The sequence below is a fragment of the Syngnathus typhle genome, linkage group LG8 (genome assembly GCF_033458585.1).
Source record: "Syngnathus typhle isolate RoL2023-S1 ecotype Sweden linkage group LG8, RoL_Styp_1.0, whole genome shotgun sequence".
NCBI classification, from domain to species: Eukaryota; Metazoa; Chordata; class Actinopteri; order Syngnathiformes; family Syngnathidae; genus Syngnathus; species Syngnathus typhle.
This window is the reverse complement of record NC_083745.1, coordinates 1547504-1574288: the sequence shown is the minus strand read 5'-3', so window position 1 is coordinate 1574288 and position 26785 is coordinate 1547504. Positions and strand designations below refer to the sequence as shown.

General features: G+C 43.0%; 1 protein-coding gene across 1 annotated transcript in view; it reads right to left on the bottom strand.

Annotated features, from left to right (window-relative positions):
• Window positions 1-26785, bottom strand: part of lrmda (leucine rich melanocyte differentiation associated) — a 170758-nt gene that overhangs the window by 32953 nt on the left and 111020 nt on the right. The window contains exons 3-5 of the mRNA XM_061284817.1: window positions 25682-25808; window positions 23286-23425; window positions 20369-20495 (exon numbers count right to left, since the gene is read on the bottom strand). Coding sequence (XP_061140801.1) covers window positions 20369-20495; window positions 23286-23425; window positions 25682-25808 — 394 coding nt within the window. The remainder of the gene's footprint in view (window positions 1-20368; window positions 20496-23285; window positions 23426-25681; window positions 25809-26785) is intronic.

Below are 26785 nucleotides of genomic sequence, written 5' to 3'. Positions count from 1 at the left end.
GACAAACGAGTAAAAGCTTGGCTGGATCCGACAGCCGGAAAATTAAAAGAGCCCGTTCGATTTGTTGAAACTCGAGAGATGGTTTATATTGTTACATACTGTAGATGAAAGATGAAAATGTCTCAAAATGATGTATCTAGAGCGGCTAGAAGAAGACAAGGTGACAGAATTAGTATCCCGGCAAATTGTGTGCAGTTGGTGGCAAAACAAATATAATAATTGTGTTGCAGCCTGACAAAAAAAACTTCACACTTTAGGATGATTTGAACTTTGATCACATTCTCTGTTAAAGGTATTTCGCCAAACAGCATGTTTAACAATGTTAGGTTTACGACAATTATCTCCATATGTATTTCTTGACCCGTTACGTTATGTTATGACCTTTAAACTTACAACCAGATTCTAATCACTTCACTCTTGACTTTAAGTGGATGCTTGGGCCACATCATGTAAAAAAAAAATGAAAACAATTACGCCCCCCGAGATTTTTACAAAGAAAGATATCACATTTACAAGAATGGGACAAACATGTGGGCTAGCGGAACACAAAACGCCTTTGGTTATGGCTGTCATGACAGAGAGAGTAAGAAAAATCAACAGAGAATACAAAAATGGACAAAGGGGATATCGTATGACGTTTGCACCAATAAATGTCAGTCGTCCTCAGACCCCGAAGGCCTAAGCAAGTGGTTTTTTTTTCTCAAACGATTTTATTTCAGCCAAATCATTGTATTGTTTAACCCAATAACCATTTACATTGTAACTGCCTACAGCTGTTTGCTACTTTTTCAATATTTAATGAAAGGCTAACTTGCACCGTGTCAGAAGAGTCTTACAACAGTACCTCAAAGTTGGTTAACTTTCGAAACAACCATTTCTCGTTGAGATCAATTATGTCAGTATGTCAATTACGTGATGTGTCAAGATAGCAAAGAAGGCAGGAGCTAGTGGAAACCTACTAAAACAAAAATGGTGATCGTGCTAAACGTAGCTTAACAAAAAACACTGCTGCAAAAGTTCCCCTTACTATCTCCACCGAATCCTGCACTTCTAATCCCCTTTCATCACAGCCCTGTGATCTCAAGCTTCCTTTTGTGCTCCACACTTCATCATCTTTATTTTCTCCCCTAATTGCTAGTGAAAGACAACCCTCTTTCATTCTGCCTACATGCCAAAGCTTTTTTATCATGGAGGCAAAAAGTGTCATGCATGTCTGTCCACATGGAGGAAGACGAGGCCATGGCTGAGGACAAACCCCGAATTCTCTGTATCTGTCGCCAGCTCGGAGGATATCAGTGCTGTCTGCTGACACAAAGGTGAAGGCTACAAGGCTACCAGGGCTCGGGAGGAGAAATAGGAAACCCCCGAAACACAGACGGACCAATCAGAGCACAGAACAGAGAGGTCTGTTGAAGCCAGTCGTTTATTTGCTGCTTATTAAGTTTTGCTCTTCTAGAAGGTCATTAGAGTTGAACAAAGTGAAGAAAATGTTTGTTTTTGTTCCATTTCCAAAAGACTGCTGTAGTTGTTTCACTCTGTCAAAAAGTCATACGTCTCATAACATAACGGTATTAGCAAGCGTAGCCAGCTGATGCTAGCAAAGCTGCAACTGGTTGGAATGTTTGTTTAGGCTTATTGCATTTTTGCTTTGTTGACTGATCTAGATGAAGTTTTGTTCTTCCGAAAAACGGATAAAAGTCAACGATTTTAGCTTGTTAGCAGACCCCCTTTAGCTCTTTTGCCTAAAATTACAATAGGAATAATGAGTCTTTTCTGACTACCTTCTTCTTTTCCCCCGCAAATGCCATCGTTTGTTGCTGCTCACTAGAGGTTGTGTACCCAGCATGTTTGCCTTGTTCCATGTCAGTGTTTAACCTTTTCAATATGATGTTTCAAAGACCCCCGGTGACCACTGTACCCGCAGCACAACGGCTTATTGTCTTCCGCGGAAACTCACTTGAATGCGTGACCTACTCAAAGAAAGAAATGGGAGATGGGCCATACATGAACGGCAATTAGACAATCCGGGGGATCACGTTATATCTCGCTGACAAAAGGTGCAATGTTAGGGTGGTAAAGTTTGAAAACTTTCAGGAAGATATGGCGCAAGGAAAGAACGTACACCTTGAAGACACCTGAGTTAGAAAAGAAGTAAGAACTAGATTTTTCTATTTCCATGATCTTCTATATTTCGAAATCTATCCTTGATCCATTGGCTGTCATTGGACTGTGCAGGCATCCCTAATGAAGTGGCAGCGTGTTCACGGTGAAAGCGTCGTTCCAAGAACGGGCTAGACGGAAAGTGGGAGCGACACGAGGAGACTTCAGCCTGACAGGATCTAATCAAGAGTTGCTCCAACATATTACAAGTGACTTAAGCTCTATCTTTCCTCTCACTTAAGTCTCACTCACTCTCAACGAGAAGAAGCGGAGCGACGGAGACCAAACGAGACAGAGAGGAGGATTAAAGTCTGAAACGAGAGCCCACTTCCGGTGCCAATTTGGGCATATGGCGGGGCCGAGGCGCGGAAAGATAAATGAGCTCTTCAGCGACGAGAGGAAGCCCATTGGTTATCTGCCGCGGCACTATTTACCGACAATGACGATGATAATATCAATCAGCGGCCTGTCGGCGAGCCAAGTGGGCTTGCGAGGGGAACAAAGGCGACGCTGTCTCTCGTTTGATACGTTTACAAGGAGATGTTGATGTCGCTGCCATTCAGGTGCAAATAATGTCATCGCCGCGCAACCGGATCAGTGACGACTAAAAGCGCCCGGGGCCCTTTTCCCAAAACCTGGAAAAATAAAGCTGACGGGTTAATGAGCTAGCAATCAACACGAGGAGAGCGACGTCAGGAGCTGCGGCGGCAGAGCAGTGACATTTCTGCAGTCCTCGGTGAAATATAGCTGTGGGTAACAACACCCCCCTCTTTCTCACCCCCCCCTTTCTTTTCCTTTGCCTTTAGTGGTGACGAGTGGGAGAAAGCACATGGCGGCAGCGTCAGGGAAGCGCCTGTGTAATTACTTTTGGCCATCTTTCAAGCGCGGCTCTCACCGGAGAGAGATGTGTGACAACATATGACAAGAGAGCCAACAGGCTTTCCATACAGAATAATGGAATCCATCATCAGTGAGGCAGACACACCTGTCTGGCTTTGAGAACAATGCCACACTGCCTATTTATTAGGTGCCAGAAAAGTTTATGTTTGCTCGCTGACAGTGACAGCAACTCGATCCTTTTCTTTTTTATTGGGGGGGTCTGGAGCTTTTGGGGGAAAACAGGGGAAGGGAGGGTTGACTCAAATATTTTCTTCTCTCGGCGGTGCAAGCCGACTTCTCTTTCTTCTTGATAGCTGTCTGCTAGAGTCAGAAGACAAATAACAAAGGCTGTCACTCTCCCCGGAGGCTTCAACTAATTCTTTTCTTCCCCCTGTACCGTTGAAAATTATATACAGCACACATTGGACGCTTCAAGCCCATCACCATCTCGATCTTCATCGGAATCCTGTAGCAAAGCAGGAAGTGATTCAATTATTCATGCGGGTTTGATATCCGTTTCCAGTATGATTGATAATGAGCCAGTGGATTACAGGAGTGTTTTTTTTTTTTTTTTTGAGGGGAAAATATTAGAAAGCACTGTCAACAATTGTATGAGAAAATGTTTCAAAAATCCAATCACAGCATAATAGCATGCATACACAAGTCTGTGTGTTTACTGCCATAATTTGCCAGACAAATAGTTACTTTAAACACACTAGTTTATGCAAATCCAATGGTGTGCTTGTGGCGGCCCCCGAGGGGGAAAAAACACAACATTTTAGGAGCGTTTCATAAAACACTTTTCACACAAAATAACTATGTTTTAGAATGTCGCAATAGCCAACATTTCAGAGAATGTTTTGAAGAAAACATTGCACGGTACTCGATTCCCAAAACGCCATGTTTACAAAAGCACAAGAATGAAGGAAACATAACAAGGTGACAAAATTGATGAAGTCATTTCTTCATTTTACTTGTAATACTAAAATGATGATAATATAATGATAACGTAAGAGTAATTATTATATAATCAATTCATATAAATGATAGAAGTATAATAGAATGAATAGAATTAAACATCAGCCCCAAAAGATGCCGACCCACCGGGTATCTGACCTCTCTGACAGATGACCAATCCAGCCCTGCCTAAAGACAAGTCCGAGTATTCAATAAAGAAACGAAACATGTGATTTTACGATCATTTGAATACAACTGTCAGCTTTCTGACAATAAGTAAAAATTACTTTTAAAATAAAGTAAGGCTTTTATTCAAGAAATGTTTCAAAAGAAACGTTTAATGTGAATCGATGAAAAAGTGCATTGTTTTGTGCAAGGGTGTCTGCAGGCCACCAGGCAGCCATGTTGTCGCAACAGCCCCGGCCGGCTGTCATCGTACCAGTTAATAATTAGGCGTGCTCTCACCACAAAGCGCGGTGCCACGGCGACAAAAGCCGACGGCAAGACGAGGTGGTGGCTTTGGCGGCTGCAGTCTAAATAGTCTGACTGATGATTAATGAGCAAGGGCCACCAAGCCAAAGCGGCAATCTTGCCTTTGAAACAAAGGCTGCCTGCACACCGAAAAAGTCAACAAAATGCAACAAGACAAGCCCCCGTCCGTCCGTCCGTGAAGCTGGGTGGGAACATGCCAACTCAATGAATTATGGAATTTTGACCGACAGCATGTGAAGACTTTATTTAACCTTGGAGTGATGTGTTGCAAATTAACATTTTGACACTCTCACTTGAATGGCAAGGTCAGCAGGGTCATCACACTGTTGTGTAGATGATTGGGGGATAGGTCATACAAAAAGTCATAGACGACCACAATTGATACCACAATGCATGTTCCAGTCATTTGATATTACAACGGAAAAAAAAAAAAGGATGGACGTACAATCAATCAATCAATAACTACAAAGTAGTCAATCATAGTCAATATTTAGGCTTTGATGAATTAAAAAGTACAAATTCGGTGGAAGTTTACTTTCAAGTTATTTTACTTATTAAGTAAATTATTTTTGGTTCACCTATTATTGATTAATCAACAAGCACGCCATTGATCGAGTGAACCCAATCAATAAATCGATCGTCCCTCCCTCCCTACCTCCCTCCCTCCCATCAATCAATCAATCAATCAATCAATCAATCAATCAATCAATCAATCAATCAATCAATCAATCAATCAATCAATCAATCAATCAACCAACCAATCAATAAATCAATCAATTATTTGTCCATAAGCCACAATATGAAATGATCTCAGTAAATCAAAGTCAAACAGCACGCTAACATCTCATCTTTTTATGAGCATGCTTATTGCAGTCTGAGTTTTGACAGAAACATATTCAGCCCTCTTTTTCATCACGTTAATGTTAGCTTTACTATTTTGAAATTATACGCTTGGAAGCAGACATTAAATAGCAAAAGCAATAGCAGTGGAAAACAGCAGTGACAACAGTTGAGACATCTTTTTTTTTTTTTTTTGCTCCACTCAAAGCAAACTTTGACAAACAAACAGGGCCACTCTATTCCGCCACTGGTCAACAATTACCTTGAATATTTGGACTCACGTTTTTTCCGGGCGTGTTTTTTTTCCCTTTCTGTTTGATGGGTCTTATTCTTCGCCCCTGCACTTTGCCGTCCTCAGCAGGCAAGGCTCTTAGTTGTCACAACATCTCCTTTTAATGTCCCTGACAGGGGGTTATTTACTCCCATATATGTTTTCTCTCCAATTACACCATGGCAGGATGGAAGCTGCCAAGCCACCCAACTGGGATGCTGATGGTCACATCTTTGAGGAGTTCTTCCTGCTTCCCGCACTATATTTTTCACATGTTGAGGTTCTATTAGAGAGAAGGAGTCTCTCATTTGTCTGTCCTTGGCCCAAAGTGTTGGTTAACACTTGACAAGCATCAATGCCAAACACTTTTCAAAGAGAAAGATAATATTCCACGTTATGTACGTCTGAAAAACAACGACAACGTTTGTATATACGTCTATATTTTTGTTAACACAAAGCCCAAATCCTTGTCTCCGCCGAAACACACAAACAGCCTCATTCTTTGAGGCTGTTTACAGCAATCAGGCTGATCAAAGGCGGTAAAATGATACCAAGGGACTGACATCTCCGCTATCCAAGCAAGCAAACCCTCAAGAATCAATAGAGCAAACCAGACAGCATGTGTGAGTATAGCTTTAAGCCAAGTGGGATGCCAAATGTAAAGGCGGCCATTGATAGCGCCATGAAAAATGCATGATTTCAAGAGGGAGCACTCTTTTATCTAGCAGGCAAGATCAATAGTGGCTAAGGGTTACCGAATCAAAGTTGTTTTCTTGCTACTGCCGCTAACTTGGCACGTTAAAACATTTGAGAGAACAAAGCTTGCTAAAAGACAATTACATGGGAGTAAGGTGGCGTTCTGAGGGTTGCGAAACTTTATTTTTAAATTCAGAGAGGCAATATTACATCTTGGAAGTCGACTTCTTTTACTACATACAAGCACAATGGGGGATTGCTGGGATTGTTCTTTTTCACGTTTGAACTGAAACTGAACTTACAAACAACATATTGATGTTTGCTAAGTTACACTGTTAATGAACTCGAAACTTTACTCTGGGTTGGACTCAAAAGTTTGATCATAAGGAAGGTTATTAATAACCTTGGATGTAAATAACATTAGTATTGCAAATGGAATCAAAATGTGGCAAATGAAGTTCTTCTATCTAAGCTACCTAACAATCATAATTGAAAAAAATGTGCTTTTCTTGCTGTAACGATTGACATTAAGGTCCACTGCATGAGCAGTGAACAAAAAGCAGAATGTCCAGTCATTGCTATGTGGAACTCTAACCCCAGTGTAAATAAAAGAAAGATAAATAAATAGATACATAAATAAAAAAATAAAAAAGTCATTTGCTGTTTCGGCCACCCTTGGAATCCCATTATTACTTTTCCACACTCCTTGGAGTGAACTATTCTGAAATTCAAGGTCGACCTCCACCCTGACATCGCTCTGCACTTGCATCAAGTACGTGCTAGCAGATAAGGTGACATGAGAGGAAGAGCACAGAAAGGGAATCACTACAATGGTGAAATGGAGACACAAAAAGGGAAACATGAGAGAGAGAGAGCATCTGACTGACAGACTGGACTTGCTTTGGACAGGGAAGGATCAGGTGAGGGAGCTGACGCATAGTGTCGCAGCTAGCATCTAGCAACTTCCTAAACAACCCTGGCGTTTTCATCTAGCGCGGCACGCCGTCTTTTCTTGTGATTGAGATAAGATGTATAAATTATGAGCGGCTGACAAAGTCTACTCGAGCGCCGCCGGCATCTCATCAATCACGAGGCTGCGTGTCAGCAGGTAACTGACGTGGCCCCCGAAGGCACGGTCCTCTCTTTAGGAGAGTGAGGCTTTTCTGGGCATAATATAAAATGTTTGCCGCTACGCAAGGCGGCTCTCGTACACGTCGGAGTCGAGTGTGTCATTATTCGACTGTGTAAACAGCTGATTCAGTCGCAGCTCCCAGGCTGCTAGAAACAGAAGAAAGTTGCATACATTAGGAAAAAAGATAATGGGGGTGCGTACTGAACATTTTAGTCAGGCTACTTTAGTAGGCAGGTGCACAAAAATCAAAAAGGCTACATTTTAGATTTTGGGAATAGACTGACAGGCAGTCAGAAAAGGCCCGCCCACGATGAAAATTTGTATTGACAATCCTCCATAAAGGATTCGTTCTAGAAACAAAACGTGCAGCGTTTGGCTTAAGGCTCGCATCATTTTTTTTTAAAAAATAATTTCAATGAAATAAGAACTAATTCCAAGCCCTTAGGTCAAAATACTTCTTTGGAAAAAATAAACAATGATCTTTCAATATGTTTTATTCTTTGTTAGTGCCTAAAATTTCAAGGTCTGAGGAAAACTGCACAATATCACAGAAAAATTGTAACCAGAAGTTGGTTGTAAAAGAAATACGAGTTCATTCATTTGTAACCTGGTAACCCATGGAACTCCTAAACATGTACATTCAAGATTCAAAATGTCCATACAAACAATAGCAAAAATAGGTGAAACCAAAAAAAAAAAATATCCCTTTTCGAACTGACGAGCCAATATTAACTGACTTCAAACAACAACACCGAAGCGCAAGGTAGTGTCCGCTCACAAAGACAATATTGATCTTCTGTCTCCACCTGAAGTTCAAGAAAATGAGACAGAAGACGAAAACGTTGACTCCCCGTGGGCGCGTGAGAAAGATCTCCCGCACCAAAGAGAAGGAAGCCTGTCATGTTCCGTGTGATGAGCTGAAAGACAAGAGGTGGCCGGGGTATTCCTCCCTCCCTCCCTCCCCGCCAAAACAAACACTTCCACCCCACTGCGAAGAAGACGGGATGGTGAGCCACAAGAAATAGGCAGACAGGTGCCAGGAGAGAACAGCATGCATCACAGAGGACACTTGAAGAGAAGATGGTTGAGAGAAACATGATGACAAGGGTAGATCTCATGAAAGGATTGTCACTCGAGTTGTCTTCTACCTTCTGACCTGCTGGACTGCAAGCACGTCCTAGCTTGATCACTGATGATTTAGCGGTTGATTCACTTGATGGTCTTGAAAACCTCTCCAGAGATATTTGACCATAACATGCTACCACATTTATTAGCACATTCTGAATCATTGCTGGCACGAAAAGTCCCTTACTAGGGAAGGGGGTTTACCTCCCGAGAACTGAGTGAGTTATTGTCACCACCAATCGGCCTTACGCATCAGGCGATCCCTTGGGATGCTTATTATTATAGCATCTTAAATGTCTAAGCCGCGGGTGGTCGAATTAAGCGAGATGAATCATTTGTACAGAATGAGACAATGGGTTGGTGTTGCAAGGTGCACGTTTTCCGTACCTTTGGGATTTGTTTGTTAAAAGCGCGCATAAAGAGAATAGAAAAGCAATATTAAAGGAAATAAGAGATCAATTGTCTGTCAGGATGTCTTTGCTGTGCCACCTACCACCACAGAAGATGATTTTGTCGTCTTGAGTTTCCAATGAAATGACAAACCTTTGTTCCGCGTGGCCCGGAGAAGTTTTCCTTGAAACGGAATATGTCTTGCTAATCGTGACTCACATTGCAGGATGTCTTATTACAGACCTGCACACCTCGGTGGCTCTCCGTCGTTTCTACAAGCGTGCAAAGAAGTCAGACTTATTCTGGGAAGACAAATCTGTCAGCATGTAAGTTAAAGCCAACTGCAAATAGCATCAAAATGAAATTGTCCGGGGTTAGAGTAACTCCTTTGATAACAGTTTGACAGTAAAAGCTCTTTTTTTTTTTTTTTTTTTTTTTTTTTTAAATAGACTGATCACTGCGACCGCTCACACGAAGGAATTCATTTGAATGTCTCTGCCCACTTCAGTGCCCGCATGTGCCCTACAGGCCTCTGCCAACCTTTCACAGTCCTTTCCAACACCCCAGTGAATGAAAGAAGAATGCTGTTTGAGTGTCACTTGAACCTTCTGCCCCGCCAATGACCTCGACTACACCCTTGGCAGCCCTCGCTCTTCTGAACGCGTCCGCCGCTCAACAAGAATGTCCCTCTGTCCTCCTGTGTTTCAGCTTAATTTCCTCTTTAGCCCAAGCGCCATTCTCCCATCGACCCCCGCTCATCACGAGGCTTCCCTCATTCTCTGCTGTCTCTATTCAGAAGTTGAGAGGGAAAGAAAAATGCCTCTTTACCAGGAGAAAACAAGGATGAGTGGCTATTCAGCCAGGGATGGCTGGGAAAAGGGGCTCAAATTGTTTGTGAAACACCAACTGGGGGACACTCCGCATATTATGTGAAGCGTAGGCTGTAGAGGGAGGAAAAGATGAATTGAAAAGAACAGCACAACACAGGAAGTGACCACACATTCAAGACGACATATTCAACCTAATATTGAGAAAACACATCAATATGTGTTTGATTTATTTTGACAGAACTCGGAACGAGAAGATACCAGGAAGAAAGTTTGAAATTGGCTATTTACATAGAAGCCCTTATAGGCTACAGGAAGTTTATTTTGAAACTAGTGATCCAGGTTAGGTAGAATAAAATCAGTTTAAAATGGGATGTTTTTATTGAAACCCCTCGTGCCTGTTTTGAACGTATGGCCGAAAAAATCAATGTTGTGGTATAGAAAAAAAGATATGAAATAAAAAAAATAATAATAAGAGAAGTCCACATAAACATTTTGATCAATACACATGAGAACAAGATCTTCTGAGCACTGACATTGCTACCAGAAATCCTGCCTTGATCCTTATCTCACTGTAACTATGCCTCTTTGTGTTCGACATCTCAGGAATCCCATGTATTGCATTTTTGCACGGTAAAGGGTTCAACTAATACCACAAAGTCAATTCCCGGGGCCTGTCATGCGGCCATCATTGAAGCTTTATCCTTCTGTCACTCACATGTGACACTTGAGACAGGTTAAACCCATAATGGAGTACATTTGACTGGTTAATCCAGCAGGGTAACATCCTTCTTGTCTCGGCACTGGAAAGGTCGCTGACTTCCTTCAACTCTAAGTATTCTTCTCATCTTTGCCTCCAACCTCAGCATGCTCATCATTGTTTTCTCCTTAGCTATCGCCCGCATGTGGAGGTGTCAAGTCTACCTGTGTCAACACCGCGTACCCCCTTCGCCTGACCCACCGATCGCCCTCGGGGACATTCATTATACAGAAGTCGGACTTGTTGAGAGGAAAGAGACAGTCAGACAGAAGCGAGGAGAAAGAATGACACACAGAGAGCGGGAAGAGATAAATGGAGAGATGTTGTTACAGCAGCTGTCACATCCCAATCACCTAATCCTGCCGCGCTGGAGGTCACGCTGTGGCTTCAAGTGATCAGGTTTCACGTTCATCACATTTACGGTTGCTTGCAGGTGCTGTTTCAGGAGGACCGTTTTCTTCTTGCCATCAGAAGCATCTTACTCTGGGAGGGCCTACAGTATCTTAAAGCTAATGGGGTTGATTTAGCTAGATCCTATCTCAGGTAACTTTGGGTGAGAAGAAGGGTGCACCCTGGACCAGTCGCCAGGAAGGCACACGTAGACAACAATTGGCTCCTTTAAAATGCCTTCAATTCTTCAATTAGCCGAACATGCGGGATGAAGCCAGAAAAATGTCAACTTCACAGAGGAAGGTCAATGCTGAGTTATAAACCAGACCAGGTCAGAAATTTGAGGCAGATGAGCTAACCACTATTTTGGTTGCTGATTTAGTTGCTGGAGACATCCACAACACCGCCAAGATGGTCTTGAACCTTCAACTCCAACAACCTGTGGATGATATTTTGGTACAAGTTTTGGGTTCCCAGTGTCTTGTCAAGAGCACTTTTGTTTTGAAAGGCTGGAGCAAATTCCAATTTTCGGGTCAATATTCTAGAGATATTCTTAGATCAGACTTAGGCCTCTTTCCAATAGAATTCCAACATGAATCTGCAGCGCCCTGATTTGCTCTCTATTGATTCATCCACACACACCCACCTTTCCATTTTCTATACTGCTTATCCTATCCGGGTCATCACAGGGGCAATATTGCAGTTGACTACACCATAAACTGCCCATCAGTCAATCAAGAAAGCTACTAAATTACCAATGGCCGTCTGCCCTAGATGTCTTCTGACTACAGCTTCTGGATATGTAAGAAGCATCTAAAATCTTTCATCCTGATTCTCTTAGAGTCTGCTTGTTAGTACTGCAGAAGACAGAATGAAACAAACTCTAAGGACAAAGGCATAGATCTATGGTAATTTGACATTTCTCTCCAGCGCAGAGCAGTCAAAGCAATCTGTCCAAACAAATGGCTCCTCTTGCACATTAGCGTGCCAGATTAGACGACTCTTGTCCATTTGATTCCCCGCTGTCTCGACAGCTTCTCTTGTTAATGGACCGTGGGGGGGGAGTTCTCACAAAACGCAAAACAGGGAGAGGTCAACGCCTATGAAGGTTACCCCTGTCGGCGAATCTAAATAAATAACATTCAGGTGCGCTCTTCTCTGTCAGCCCAGCGTCTTAATGATGCCAAGTTAACACGTACTAAATAACAGTGTCTTCCCACGCGCTGACAGCTTCAGAAATAATTGACCAGCGTGCTCCAAACGGAGACGCAGTAGGCAGAGAATTCAATCCTGCACCTGACAGAACCTATTGAGCGTGTCACCGCATTTTGCATTATACACGCCGCAATGTCAGGTCGGGGATGCGGCCTCCCGCGAGCTATCTGCGACAGCATCTTCGAGGCGGGCTAAATGACCCAGCTCTCGTTGGCTAATTTCTCGACAACACGACCTCATAACCGTAGTTTCAGATAGACTTGCTGTCAAAACATGACAAAGTGTTTTTGTTTTGGTTCACGTCCTTCAAGACTCTCATTTCAAGCTCTCGCCTCCAAGATCATCTCTAATTCCAGACGAAGACAGACAGACGTCTAAAAATGAACAAAGGGGAACAACAACCTTATCACGCAGTGTGACATTTCATCCACGGGTTCCCATGCAAAGGAACGCAGAGCCGGAGGTGGGCCGTTGTTGTCGAGCGATGTGCTCAAGAATTATTGACATGCCGCACATACAGTATATAGTCATTTACTTGTTCTACACGTGTAAATCTTTCAAAAGTGGTCCGTGGAACAAAACCTCACCTCGGCGACAAGGTCACAGGGGAAACATGATGCGGTGACACACAAAGCCAAGTTTTACCTGCCAGCCATCGCTGGGAAAGATGACAATAGCGCGCTGTTGACGTGACAACCGGCTTCACCGCACACCAAACACAATGCAGACCAGCGGTGTCCTAACACCACCCCCCTGCTTTTGCCACTCTTGTCTCTTTCAAAGTCCACAAAGCTGTTCTTTCTCTTTTTGTACTCGCCCCCATTCGGCCGGACGCCGCGGCCTATCATCGACAGTAGGTGGAAACGCTAGCTTTCATTACACAAAGCATAAATAGTGTAATCTATCAGCTCTGTCAATCAGGATGATTGATTATGGTATGTCAGGGAGGAGAGTGACACATTAGAAAAGTTTGCTTAACAATGGTGTAGCCGGAGCCGGGCGCCTGCCACCCAGCCCGGTGATTAATGTGTTGTCAGCCTGTAATCCCACACCCACGCCTAATGAGGCAAGAATTTATCATTTCGGCGGAGTGGCAGATGTCAGGGAGAAAGTGGCTGGAAACAATATCCCTTTTTCTCACTTTCTAGCCAGTGTTTGACATGTGTGACAAGCTCCCAAAACCACAAAGACGGCCTGTGGAAGCACAAACTTTAAGCCCAGAGACTTTGCGACGGACGCCGTAAAAGTTGCCGAAAGACATCATTAATGAGCAGCAGACAAAAACTGAAGTGGAACATCTTTGCTATTGTGGGGGCAACACAAACGAATCAACTTAGTCTTTGGGATTTGTTTAATTTCATAGTTTATCGGGATCATGAATCCCTAAATATGGGAGACTAAGCGCTAACTAGTAAATAGCACAGCGGCATCTGGATTCTATAAACAACAACAAGAGCTTTACTTGAATTATCTGATAAGAATCTAAAGCAAAGCTTCATGACAGTGGAGTTCAAAGTAGAGCGAGCGCTGAGCTGATTAACGTCAACATCATCAGAGGAGATGGCAATTGATGGAAAGTTTTGGTTTAATGCTTAGCAACGTGGCGAAGGAGAGACGCCAACATTAAAGCCAGCTGTCTCTCATTAGACGAGCAGCATCTTTCTGTCACCGAGGAGACCATCGGGGTGGATTAGCTCTGATCAGGCTGATAGGCCAACACGTTGGGACGCTGTGGAATTTAATAGCTGATAGAGAATAGAGGCGTCATGGAAGAGATGTCAAACTGCAGCCCGAAAGGTGGAGTTGTGCTCCAGTGGAAATGAGCCGCTGCAAAAACGACTTTGGAAAAATACTGCTCTCTTGTTGCCTCTTGTACATTATTTGAATTTCCACCCGGGCAGCAAACTAATGTTACCTGTTGCCTAATGTTCCAAGTAGTCAAACTACTTTGACCTCCGCTGCCTCAAAATGATATCTTACATAACATTCCACTGATCAAATTACATGCAGAGTAAAATTCTCAATGATCATCAATCTTTGAATTGATTTATTATGATTATTGTTTTTTTTAATCACAAGGTCTCCGCTTTTTTTTACTAGTGCGTTCATTTCCACGCAAATATTTTCTTGCACTTTTCTTCGACGTCAGCAGAGTTTCTCTCCCTGCAGAGAGAAACCAAAGCAAAGGCTTTGCCAATGTCCACATTAAACAGATACAACACTTAACTAACCTTCCATTTTTCAGATTAGAAAAATAAATCATGTCATCAGACGAGATTGGGATGGCTATTACATTTTTGAAAACGAGGGGGGAATGTTTCATAACGAGCGGACAACCTTGGCCTGTTTTCAGACAAGCTTCGGAGTGGACCACAACACATGAGAGACATCACAACAGCAGATACTTCACCACAGAGGCGTTTCCTCTTCAAAGTGGATGTCAGCAGAAGGAGAGGAAAATCACTTAATGCAATGCAGCCACTTCAACGTCTCCTCAAAGTCCTTCGGAAGGCTTGTTTGTTTTCCTGCTCTGAGCTGAGCCAAAAAGGAATAGTTCATCTATCATTTTCGCTGGCGGGGAGTTGCTCGTGACACGCCGGGTCATGCAACCCCGCGTCTGCAGCCTTTGAAGAGGAGCCATAAATCAATCTGGGCGCTATTACTTCAAATTAATTGTGCTTTAAAAAGTTTTACTGAGTGTTTATTATACATGTGCTCCGATGATTTATGTGGACTGGGTGAGTCACTCCCTCTAATTGCTGTTGTTTTCCTTGCCTGTGACCCCGCTGTGACCTCCTGCCGAGCCGGTCCAAACATTGACTTTATGGGAGAAGTTATGAAACAATTCAGAAACACGCGCAGGCGCACACCCGAGAGAACCAACACTGCAAAGATTGCTTGGATTTATCAAGTTTGACCACGCAACAAACTAAATCTGTCCAAGTGATTGCTGGTGAACATTTCCATCGATCGCAACTGGACTGTCCCGCTTGTCTCAGAAGAGGTTTCACCACTGATCCCAGAAAGCTTCATCGGTTCATACCGACAGACAAGTTTGGACAGCGCAAGTTCAAGCAAGGGGAGAATTAAAGCAATTATACGCAGATGTGCTGCTATGAAATGTGACGTCATTAAAAGACATTATGAAACACTGTCAACTGGGAAAAGAGTGTAAAGGAAGATGAGCAAGTGGGGGGGGGACAATAATTGGGGGAAAACAATTTATTTGAATTACCGTAATTTTCAGACTATAAGTCGCACCGGAGTATAAGTCGCACCAGCCATAAAATGTCCAAAAAAGTGAAAAAAAACATATATATGTATATAAGTCGCTCCTGAGTATAAGTCAACCCCCCACCCACCCAATCTATGAAAAAAAACGTGAGTTATAGTCCGAAAACTACGGTACTATGTTTTTTTTTTTTACTTCCATGTCAGTGAAATAAACTGAAAATAAAAGTTAGTCTTGCTACAATAGAATATTTGACATAATCTATGGGGACCTACTGCAATGCTAATTTTGTTAGTCTGCGGAACTTCCATGTTAGCATAGCCAATAATGTGTGTAAATAGCTTCCAATAATTCCACAGAATAAAGATTAAAATCATAGTGACCAGTTCACTTTTTCCTAATATTCAAATAAATCACCATGAAGCAAAATAAAAGCAGTTAACAAAAAGATTAGGAGGAAAATTCCTGCCAACTAATCCTACTCCATCCGTCCGTCTCTGTAGCTGTGCAAAAATGTGTACGGTCAAGTCTAATATTACTTATCAGTTCCTTATCCAACTGTTTACTTTTGTAACTTCTAGCATAGCCTGTTTCTTTTACAACATTTTTTGCTGTCTTAATGTTTGTTTTAAGTTCTTATTTCTACTGCAGCTCATTTTGACAGCAGTGTCCAGATTTAACATTGCTCTTTGATTATACTTTCCAAGAAGTAAGATTCATTTTGCCTTCATTTCCTGACCGTGTTGAGACTATACGAGCTAACATTGTTGACAGAAACATTACGGACATAGCTGAGACTACAGCTCTGTCTTTTCTCAATCTACCGTGCACATCCTGGTTGGGGATATCATTAACCATAAGGATGGTAACAAATCAGGCGTCTGTAAAGACTCGCCATGGTGCACGGCTAAAATCGGAGAGCAAATAAGCTGGCCTCTACCAGCATCCTTTGGGTTACACTGTATTTCCTGAGAAGCATATTCTCTCCCGGAGGACACATTTGTTCAGTCCAATGATTTAGTCAAGGCACCAGAGGCACATTCACAAAGCACCATATTACAGGCCGTTTGTTATGTTTGAGAACTTTGGAGAAGTCATAACTCTTGAGTAGCAGAGCTGGATGTGACAACTACGTTTTACAGCCATTTGAAAAAAAAGAAGCCACGCTGCCAACTCAGACCAAAATGCTCCCCCCAAGCTGCATTGCGAAATAACCCACAATCATGTATCCCATAATGCACAATTATGAGTCTACAACCGAGCAGTCGATTGTAAATTTGGACGGACTTCCTTTCATTCAAACTTAATATGAGCTGCTGTCTGCTGTAAAACGAGTTAGTGTCTATAGTAGGGGGGGGGGGGGGGGATGAAGAAATCTACTTTGAGGACTTTCCTGGCTCTGTCAATGTCGATTCCCGTGAAGAAGCGTTACCCTGTGCGCGCCATGCCTCGTGGGACCCGGGCGCTGGCTCAAACCACCCGCAAAGTCTGTTTTACATTATACGCAGAAGACGGATGTCAGGAGGAAAAATGTGTACTAGGAAATCAAGTCGGGGAAATTTGAAGGGACGTCCGAGGAGAGTTTGAAACCTGCTGACGTTATCCCTGACCTTATTTTACTCAGCGAAACATTAAGTCAGGAGTCAATGTTCTCGTTTAGTATGCCGTGCATTCTTTTTTAACTTTTTTTTTTTGAGGGTTCTGAAAGCAGAAAGCAAGTCCGTGTTTGAGCAGACACTGCTGGTCGCAAGCAAGCGCGCCCCGGGCAAAGTGAGGTCGGAGGAATGGAGCCAAAAAGCAGCACACGTATTTTCCGAAAGCAGAGTCCAAAGAGCTCCATGTGGTTTATCGCCATGACCTCTAAGACCTCATCTGGAATTATCACATTATGGCATTCCAACACGCCCAATTTCCCAAAATATAGCTGAAGGCTTTTCCAGCCTGAGTCAGCTTAATGTTGTGGTTTTTGGAAAACACTTCAATTGTCCTCTATAGGTCTTTTTTTGTTTACATGAGCATGAGTTTTGTTTTGCTTTTACTTCTTAATTTCTTTCAGAAGGGCAATACAACCCAACCCAACGTCATTTAAAGCAATTATAATTAAAAAGGCTATTGCATGAGTTTTGTTTTGCTTTTACTTCTTAATTTCTTTCAGAAGGGCAATACAACCCAACCCAACGTCATTTAAAGCAATTATAATTAAAAAGGCTATTGTTCAGACTTTTTCCTAAAAGATCAATATATACTGTTGTTGCTGATCTGAGAAATCAAATACTTACTGAGTATGCAAAAAAGTTTAATTTACTGTGCGAACATTGCAATGAATAACAAACACGCTAACCTGCTCATTGGCTTGTGAGCGGAAAAACTGAATACAATTGAGAAGAATTACAATGTTTGCTTTACTCATCAGTTCCACTGCAAGCACAGTACACTGTAAAATCACACCGTGACAAGCAAACTTTTTCATTAGCATGCGGTTCCACTCAACGCCAAATGCCACAGCGTTACTTGTAAAAAGAAGAGGAGTTCAAATTCTGGCCACAATCCAAGCCAACATGATTTACTGGATCTCGAAAAAGTTCTGTGACTGGAAACCACTGAAAAGAAAAAGGCATCTGCATTGAGTCTTCAACCAGCTGGGTTGATGTTTTAATTTATACTGTACAAAACATTAGGTAGGCCTGCAAAATTAAATACATATAAAAATATTATAGTTGTAGTTTGTAAGGATGCATTAGCGTGACAGATGCCTTTTTTAGGTTACAAAACTAGTAGCTATCATATCATCCACAAAAAAACAGACTGGTTGAATAACAAGCAACCGACCAAGCAACCAAGCAACCAAGCAACCAACCAACCAAGCAACCAACCAAATTATAACCGACCAAGCAACCAACCAAGCAACCAACCAAGCAACCAACCAAGCAACCAACCAAGCAACCAACCAACCAACCAACCAACCAACCAACCAAGCAACATACCACCTAACCAGTATGTCTGTATGCAATTATAGCTGCGTACAAGATCTTAGAGAAATACATTCACAGCAGTTTGTCACATTCCGTAAATCCGCCTTCATCTAAGTTGTGAAAAGTATGCACAGTCACATACAGACAAGTTTGTAGCTAAAAGAGGTCACTAGAAGGCCCTCAGACGAGGAGGAGAGGGCACTTGTTTACAAGTAAACAACCAAGCGCCATCAGCTCCTCCTTGCACGGACAAACCTTTTAAGTCCCATCAGTGCTGCTGGTCTACACTATTTCTCTCAACACTCGCACCACTTAATGCAATCCAGACAGCTAATTACCATCCTCCGTAATGAGGCAAATTGCACACACGGTGCACGGCTATGAGAAGCATCCGGCTCGGAGAGGCGCAAAAGCAAACAAGTATCTAATTATGCCCTCGTCGCAGGCCGCTTCCCGGCTCGCTCGTTGTTAATTGGTCGTCAGCACCGTCGGCGAGCTGGCAAATCACGCCGATGATGTGGACAAAGAGAGGCGGGGGGTGCTCACGGAGTCTGCAAAAATCTGACACATCACATCTCATCTAGCTCGAGACGAACGGTGAGGCTGCGCCCACGTCCCTCGGCCCAGACGGGGCGCCCGTCCCCACGCTTGGCGTACGCTCGACTAATGAGGAACAGCGAGAACGCCGTTTTGAAAATAGATTCCGGCCCGGCAAGGAAAAAGTGGGAGTGCGGTGGGAAGGCGATGCGTCTTCATCAAAGCCGTAACCTTTTACTTTGCATAAAGAATAAATAATCATATACAGCTTGTTCAAAGGCGCCAAGACACAAAGACACACACGTCATGTCATCTAGAATCAGTAATTATCTCCGCTTTCGTCTCCCAGCCAAACATTTCTCCCGCGCTGACAAGCTATGTAAATAAAATCTCATAAAGTGACTCCGGGCTGCCAAAATCACTGTCGAGGTCCCTGGTTTCTCTTTATATAAAGTGGATGAACACTGTTTTCATTCCACTTTCTTCCATCTGGCAAACGCGCCACACGGAGGTTAAATTATTTCGGTGTTTCATGAGATATCAAGAGGCAAGCGTAGTGACGGCAACAGACGACACCGTCCCCGCTGACTGCCTGAAAGAAAAATATTTCCCGTGCACTTTGAAACCTCCTAGCTTCTGATTCACCTACCGCCGATCCATTTTTTTTTTTTACTTCCCGGGCTCACCGGCAGAGAGCCCCTGAGACCTTAAGACGACAAAGCGCAGCTAAATATTTCATGACCTCACAATTACGTGCGATCAAATCAAGGCGAGGCATGATCATTCGCGCTGCATTATCAAAGAGGCAGAAGAGGGCGAGGAAGAGTGAAAGAGGGGGTTTCAAGTCACTTTTATCCACGGCTCTAATTAGTCTGTGTGGCCCAAAACAACAATGTGTGTGTGTGTGTGGGGGGGGTGTAATTAAGCCATGGTGAGCGGCGTGTACGTGAGCTGTCACTCCAATCGCCAGCCATGTCACGCTCGCCGACACAAGCACGAGCGGACAGCCGCCCGTCGTCTTTGATCTGGGCTCATGCATACGGAATCAGGTCAGCCTCTGGTCACACTCAGTTACACACACACGCATACGAGCATTGCACACACAGATACACACTCTCTAAGTGAGGGCACGGTCAAGAAGACCTCTCTAATCGGACACTGACAGTCAAGTGTTTAGGGAAGGGGAAAGAAGATTGCAAAACAATGGAGGAGAAATGTCATGTGGACGCCGAAAAAACAAATACTGTATTTGTCGGACTATGAGGCACGGTCTTGATGAACAGGTCTGTTTTGGGATTTTTATTTTTTTTATATGTACGACGTACTGGGTGATAAGGCACATTACTTCGGGAAAAACAAACCAGTTCAGCAAACGAGTCAAACTTCATTCAACTTCAATTTGACATCGTGATTATAAGGTACACTGATTATGTGTGAGAAAATTCAAGCTGTCTAAAAAAAAATATGGTATACAGGAAATAGTCCAAACTCACAGTGTCCGACTTGGGCTTGAGCACCTTCATGAATGCTCCTCTCGCTTGAGCCTCAGTCACTTCTTTAATGGTAACTTTCCTGGTGTCCAGAAACTTCAGCTGCGGGAGCTTGTGCAGAACAAAATACCTGTTGGTGGAATAAAAGGACATCCAGTTAGTTCTAAACTGTGTTGCCTCATGAGAAACTAGGAAGAATTAAGACCAACGTTCACCCAAACATATTTAATCCATAAGTCGTTCATACAGTTCCAAAATATACACATTCTAAACATAGTGTATATTTCTATTATATTTGGAGGAATATTGTATCGGCACCAACATTTCATTTTACAATAAAAATGAGATTAAAACTATTTTTGTCTTACTTAATTTAGTCATGCAATTATTTTTTACCATAACAAAAAATAGTTGGGGCATATTGTATTTAATATTAATAATAATACTAAAATAGTGCATTTTTAATTCTCTACATTCATTGCATGACTTCATATTAGAAGAATAGTAGAAAGAGTGGGACAAAACTGAAAACAAGTCCCGCTAAAATACACACATCCACAAACAACATGTTTACTCCGATATAACGTCGCCGGCAAATTAACGCTAATGATGATTCCTTGAAGGTAATAACCTTCAAAGGTGATGAGAAGAAGTCGGACGTATAAATAGCATAAAAGGAGACGCTTGCCCGTCTGCCAGAGCTGTCATTCCGGCAGCATCACAGCATCTCTCCCGGCTTTCAGACACACTTGGTCTTTCATTGGGGCGGGGGATGGGGGAGAAACGTCAAAAGATAATGGTGGGAATACATAGATGACAACATATCCTTTCACAGCCTGGCACAGAGAGAGCGAGAAGGAAGTGGCGGATCAGGGCCAAAAAAGGACACAGCAACTAAGTGGAAGGCGGGGAAGGACGCAGAGTACGGCCACCGAGTGACATGATGGCCATCGGGATGAGGGGGGACAGAAAAGTTCATGTTTCAATCATACGGAGGCAATGCCAGCGGTGATTTAAGGATTTCCTCTACTGTGACGGGAGCGATCGGCCTTTGTCGTGCTCTCTGATTTGAGTCTGTTAAATGTCGGAAAGGTTTTTGCGGTGTCTTATTAACAAACCTGTTTCATGCAATAAGACATCCAGCGGCCAAATACACAATGCTCCAGCCTCACTCGGATAAGATGTAGAGCTTAGACTCATTTCGATGTTTCGCTGATTCCAAATCAGCAATGACCATACTGAATCCCAAAGGTGACACCAGCAGCTAGCAAACGTGCACAAATGGCGACTTGGAACGTGCATGGTCGGTCATAAAGGGGAGAAGGTTTAACCACCCCGCTGATGAATTGTACTTTTCTATGTCATGGCACTAATTGGCGGACGAAGGCACCGCACCAGGAACCTCCACTTGAGAGCCCACGAGCTCCCGAGGCACAGGCCTGGCTATTTATTGCCCAAGGCCCGATGCTGTCATGACCTGCACACAGCCTAACCTTGTCAGACATGGAATCTGCATCACGCTCAAATTGATGTTTGACTATGTGACACATTATGAATATTACATTACACGAGCGTAGACGCTGTCACTCAGACGCCAGCCAGTAAGATAAGCATGCGGGGCGGAAAAGTGAGCAGGCTAGGGAACGTGAAAGGGAGACAAAAAGGGAGGTGAAATATTATTCAAGAAAGGCACGAGTGCTAAATGATTAATAGGCAACAGAGAGTCAGAAACAAGCACTTAGGGCTAAAACAGACAAAAGAGAGTATGCTTTTCGCCTTTTATCACATTTCACGTAAAGGACCCTGACAAATGGTGGTCATATTGCATGGCTCGGGGCCCGGCTTGATGTTTAATGCATCGACTGGCGCGCTAAGGCAGCCTAGTAAACACTCGTTTGTGGTGGGGAGTAGTCACACATGAAATCCATTTTGCAAAAGTGTAGAGAGGGGCCGCCGCGTGACAAAGCTTTTAGAACGATGCGGTCGGATCTACAGTTTGCTTGCGGAATGTTTGGAGGGAACAGGACATCATCAAATACGTGACTTAGAAAAAGCTGCAGCCACGGCTGCAAGATAGTCTTGTGGCTTGATAAAAATAAAATAAAAAAACTTTCATGACCAACTTCTTCTGAGGTTATTTGGGGGGATTCGGGACACAAGTTCAAAATATTCCCCGCAATGTTTAGACATACTCTATGAAGAGGGCACAGTCTTTTATATAGCGGATCTACCTCATCACAAAGTGTATATGTGGGAGTACTTTTTTGGGGGGGGGGTGGTGGCTTGTACCAGCACCACACACAAATCTGAACAGTCACGCTAGCATAGGCGCTAAGTTGTCTGGGTTGAAATATTATCATCATTAAAACACACCTAAATGTCCCACCCATGTTTGTTGATTTTCCACTAACTTCAAACAGATATATGGAAGGAAACATGGTACAAGATGTGATTGTAGATGTTTGCAAATGACGTGTTATTATACCTACGTATTTGAATTAGGATTATTTTTGAGGCGGAAAAACCACCGCACATAAATCTGAATGGTAAAGTTAGCTTAAAACACATAAAAAGTGAAGAAGTGTTTGGGCGGGTCCACCACTATTATGGTTAAGGGAGGGTATCATCCTTTTGATTGTGTGTACGAAACACAGCCAGAAGCCAAAGAAGTAAATGAGTGTACAGTACATGCTAAAGGCAAGTACATTGCATGTCATAAAACATATTTATTGTCATTATGTCTGAATTTATTATACCTGCACCCAACATTCAGACACATTATGCGCCCAATTATTTGAATGACTACACCATCATTTTCAGTTTAGCATTTTATCTGCATTCGCCAGTAAATCGACAGAATGGAGAAATACAGTAACGCTGCTATATAAGAAAGGTGTTAAGGTGGATTTGCAGAACTGACCTGTATCTCTGATAGTCATCCTCATCTTTATCCAGGCTGACCAGCTGGTTGGGGCAGGCCTCATTGCCCAGCAAGCTGAGGTACTCCAGCGACGGGGTCACGTCAGCCAAGTGCTCCAGCAGGGCCTCAATATCAGTCAGGTGTCAAAGGGCGGATGTCAAGGACCTAGCGCTGTTAATTACATTAGCATTTACTACCCACAGCGCTGTTCCCAGCCCCGCCGGCCCATGAACACATCACTGTCACACGTACGGAGGCGCTCAAAGGAGCTAGTCACCAGCTTTGTGCGACGCAGGGCCAATTTAAGGTGCAGGCTTTGGCGTATGTGTAGCAGTGACACAATTTGGCTGCTTTTCTCGTCATCGCTTTCATTTCCTAGGTGGCCGGCTGCAGACCAGTGACAACATGATGGATGCCCTGCGGTTCAAACGCTCCGTGCTTCCCAGAGCTGCACCGTGGAGAACTTTTTGCCAATTGTGGAGTGAAAAAAACCAAAACAAACAGCCCCTAAAGCAGGCACATTCATCACTAATACATTCACTTGGAAAATTGAGCCCCGAAAGTGTCAAAATACAACGCCGCTAATGGCGCGCTCGAGCTATGAAATGGCAGCGCGCCACGACAGGATGTACATAATTGGCCTATTAGCATGTGCCCGCCACTTCACAAGCCAAGTCGGTGCACGGTCCCAGACGCCACATATTTTCATGTTGACTCTAGAAGTGTGTGCACGTGTGTTGATGTATGTGAGAGGGCGAGCCTCCGGTGGGGTCTGAGGAAAGCCAGTGAAAAGAGGACGCCTTGGCCGACCCGTTTGTTAACCCGTTTTACCATGGAAACTCCTCAGAGTACATTTGCAACGCAACCTTCAAGTAAAATATAGAAAATTATTATTAGTATTTTTTTTTTTTTTCAAATGCAAGCAGTATATAAAATGGATGAATGGGTTCACATCCCAAAGAACATAAACACTACACCGCTGTCGAGAGATATATAAACGACTTGTGTCACAAAACTGAGAAAATTAATTATTTTGTGTTACGTAGAATGTAGAAAATTAAATTAAACAATTTAATTAAATAAATAGAAAATGCATTTTTCAAATGCAAGCAGTATATAAAACGGATGAATGGGTTCACATCCCAAAGAACATAAACACTACACCGCTGTCGAGAGATTAAAAATATAAACGACTCGTGTCACAAAACTGACAAAATTAATTATTGTGTGTGACGTAGAATGTCAAAACGAAATAAGTTGCTTCAAGTTTGCGCGTTAGATGAATTATAAACAGCAACAACCACAATGAATTATCATACATGTAAGACCACACAGAATGGATTCAAGATGACTAAGAAGGCAGTCATGTATTTAAGTAGCAGCACCGGGGTACAATTTGGGGTGTCTTTTGACGTGTTGCCCCATCGCATTCCCTGCAGACGTTACAGTATAATTATCTTGAATTACCGTGTTGTTTGCCACCCGATGTTTGAGTTGTGTACGTGCACATGTGGATAAATGTAAACGCTGCGATATCTAAAATACTTCACAAATGTATTAGTGATGTTTATGTTACAGTGGCTCTATGTGAAAAGCATAAATCAGCTTTAATGTGTTGGTAAAGAGGGATATTTTAATTCTAAATATAACACTTTCCAGATTTAAACTTTAAATGATACTAAAAACATAGAAAAGCATATTCTTATTTCTAAATGAAATTATAGTTATTTACTTGCATTTGAGAAAAGAAAACTAGTTTTATTGTTTGAATGTTAGACTTCTTTCATTTTTTCCCCTCTTGGAGAAGCCAAGTCAGTCAGCTAAAATTTGGGGATGAAGGGTAAAATTCATTTTGAAATTCCTGTTCAAACTGGTTACATGTCTAGTCGCTCACTGAATAGAAAAAAAAAAAAAAGAGTTTGCTTAAGAGCACTTCATGGTGCCAATGGTTTCTGAGACACAGTGATCATCAACTAAATTGTGTTAAACATTCTACATATTAATTGATTCACCCTAAAAAAATAACAAATCACACATCGCGGAAATTTGAAGCAGCAGTGCTTGGTGAATCTAAAGTGTACTAAAACTAAAATCATTCATTTGAAGTAGAATAAATTTCAAAGTGTTTCCGCTATAAAAAAAAAACGTGCGTATCATGAACAAATGATCATTTCGTGACTCGTTTTGACCCTATTCTCTTTGATAGTTGTTGTTGACTTGAAATCTGACTCCACTAGAGGTCCCTGTGGCTCAGAAACACCACCTCCGTGGAGCTCCTCCACACTCCCACTCCGGCAAAGCCATTAAGTGTTTCCTCAAGACAACAAAACCAAGAGCCCATGATGACGCCTGTATTTTTTTTTTTTAAGGTAGCGAGTAATTACTCCAAAGGATATTTTGTTCTTATTAAGCGTCAAGGTGTGCAGGTTAGGCAACCTGGGCAAGCGGAGGTCATTCCCGAGCAGATTGTTGTCCACGACCAGCTCTTCCAGCTCAGTGAACGTTTTGAGGCCTGCCAGGGAGCTGCAACGATAAGGCCAGAGGAAAAGACGGGTTATGGTCGGAGATAAATATTTCACATGCTGAAAGAGTTTATGTCCAGGCCTGTCAGTGCAGAGGGGGGTGAATGACAAGAATTAGTGGCGCTGAGCTCCCCCTGGCATGGCGAGGCATCCTTCAGAGGCTGGCAGGATGAGGGATGGGGGTCACTTGTGAGTAGCCAGGATTCAAAACAAAAGGCTTCAGAAATGCGGCGGGCAGGATGAATTTGTCAATGTCTTGTGCCTTGAGGCGCCCAGTTTCGCCTGACCCCAACCCTCCATTCCCAAGACAAATCACTCTGTCACAGTTCACCTTCACTCCCCAGACACAAATTTAACTTGTCATCCATCATTTTCACACAGGAAGCACAACACGCTCTCCATCGCACGCCCAACGGAAGGCAAACTTTTCTCTTCAGAGGCTTAAGAACCTTAAAGAGACAGCGCACCTTTCCCTCTGACCGGGGCAACCCCCCACCCTCACCCGCTCGCTAACACATTCACACAAGGCTTATCATAAAAATGATGAAGGGGGGTGTCAGGAGTAATATTAGGACCGTGCAAAGTTCAAGCTGTAAAAAGAGCACAATGGCGGTCGGTGTGCGCTGTCCAATCCTTCAGCGCTATGTGGATGTGTCCTAGCTGACTTTATTGGCATTTAAATCAAACGCAGGCATGCAACCTCTCAATAGATTTTGCCATCTAAAGAGCATTCCTAATGGCACTTTTATTCATCAAGTACATCAATAACTGCAGTCAACCGAGCTCCCGCTTCTCTGACAGCGTGGCGGAGCTTACCCAAAGGGACAGTGACGTCCAAAAAGATGCAGCGCGAACAAAATCGGACTCCATTCAATAGGGGAACGTTATCGAGGCAATCTGCAAATGGAAGGCGGGAAGCGGCGCGCCATGTGTTACTTTCATCAGGGAAAAGAAAGCAAAGTGAGGATTCAAAAATAT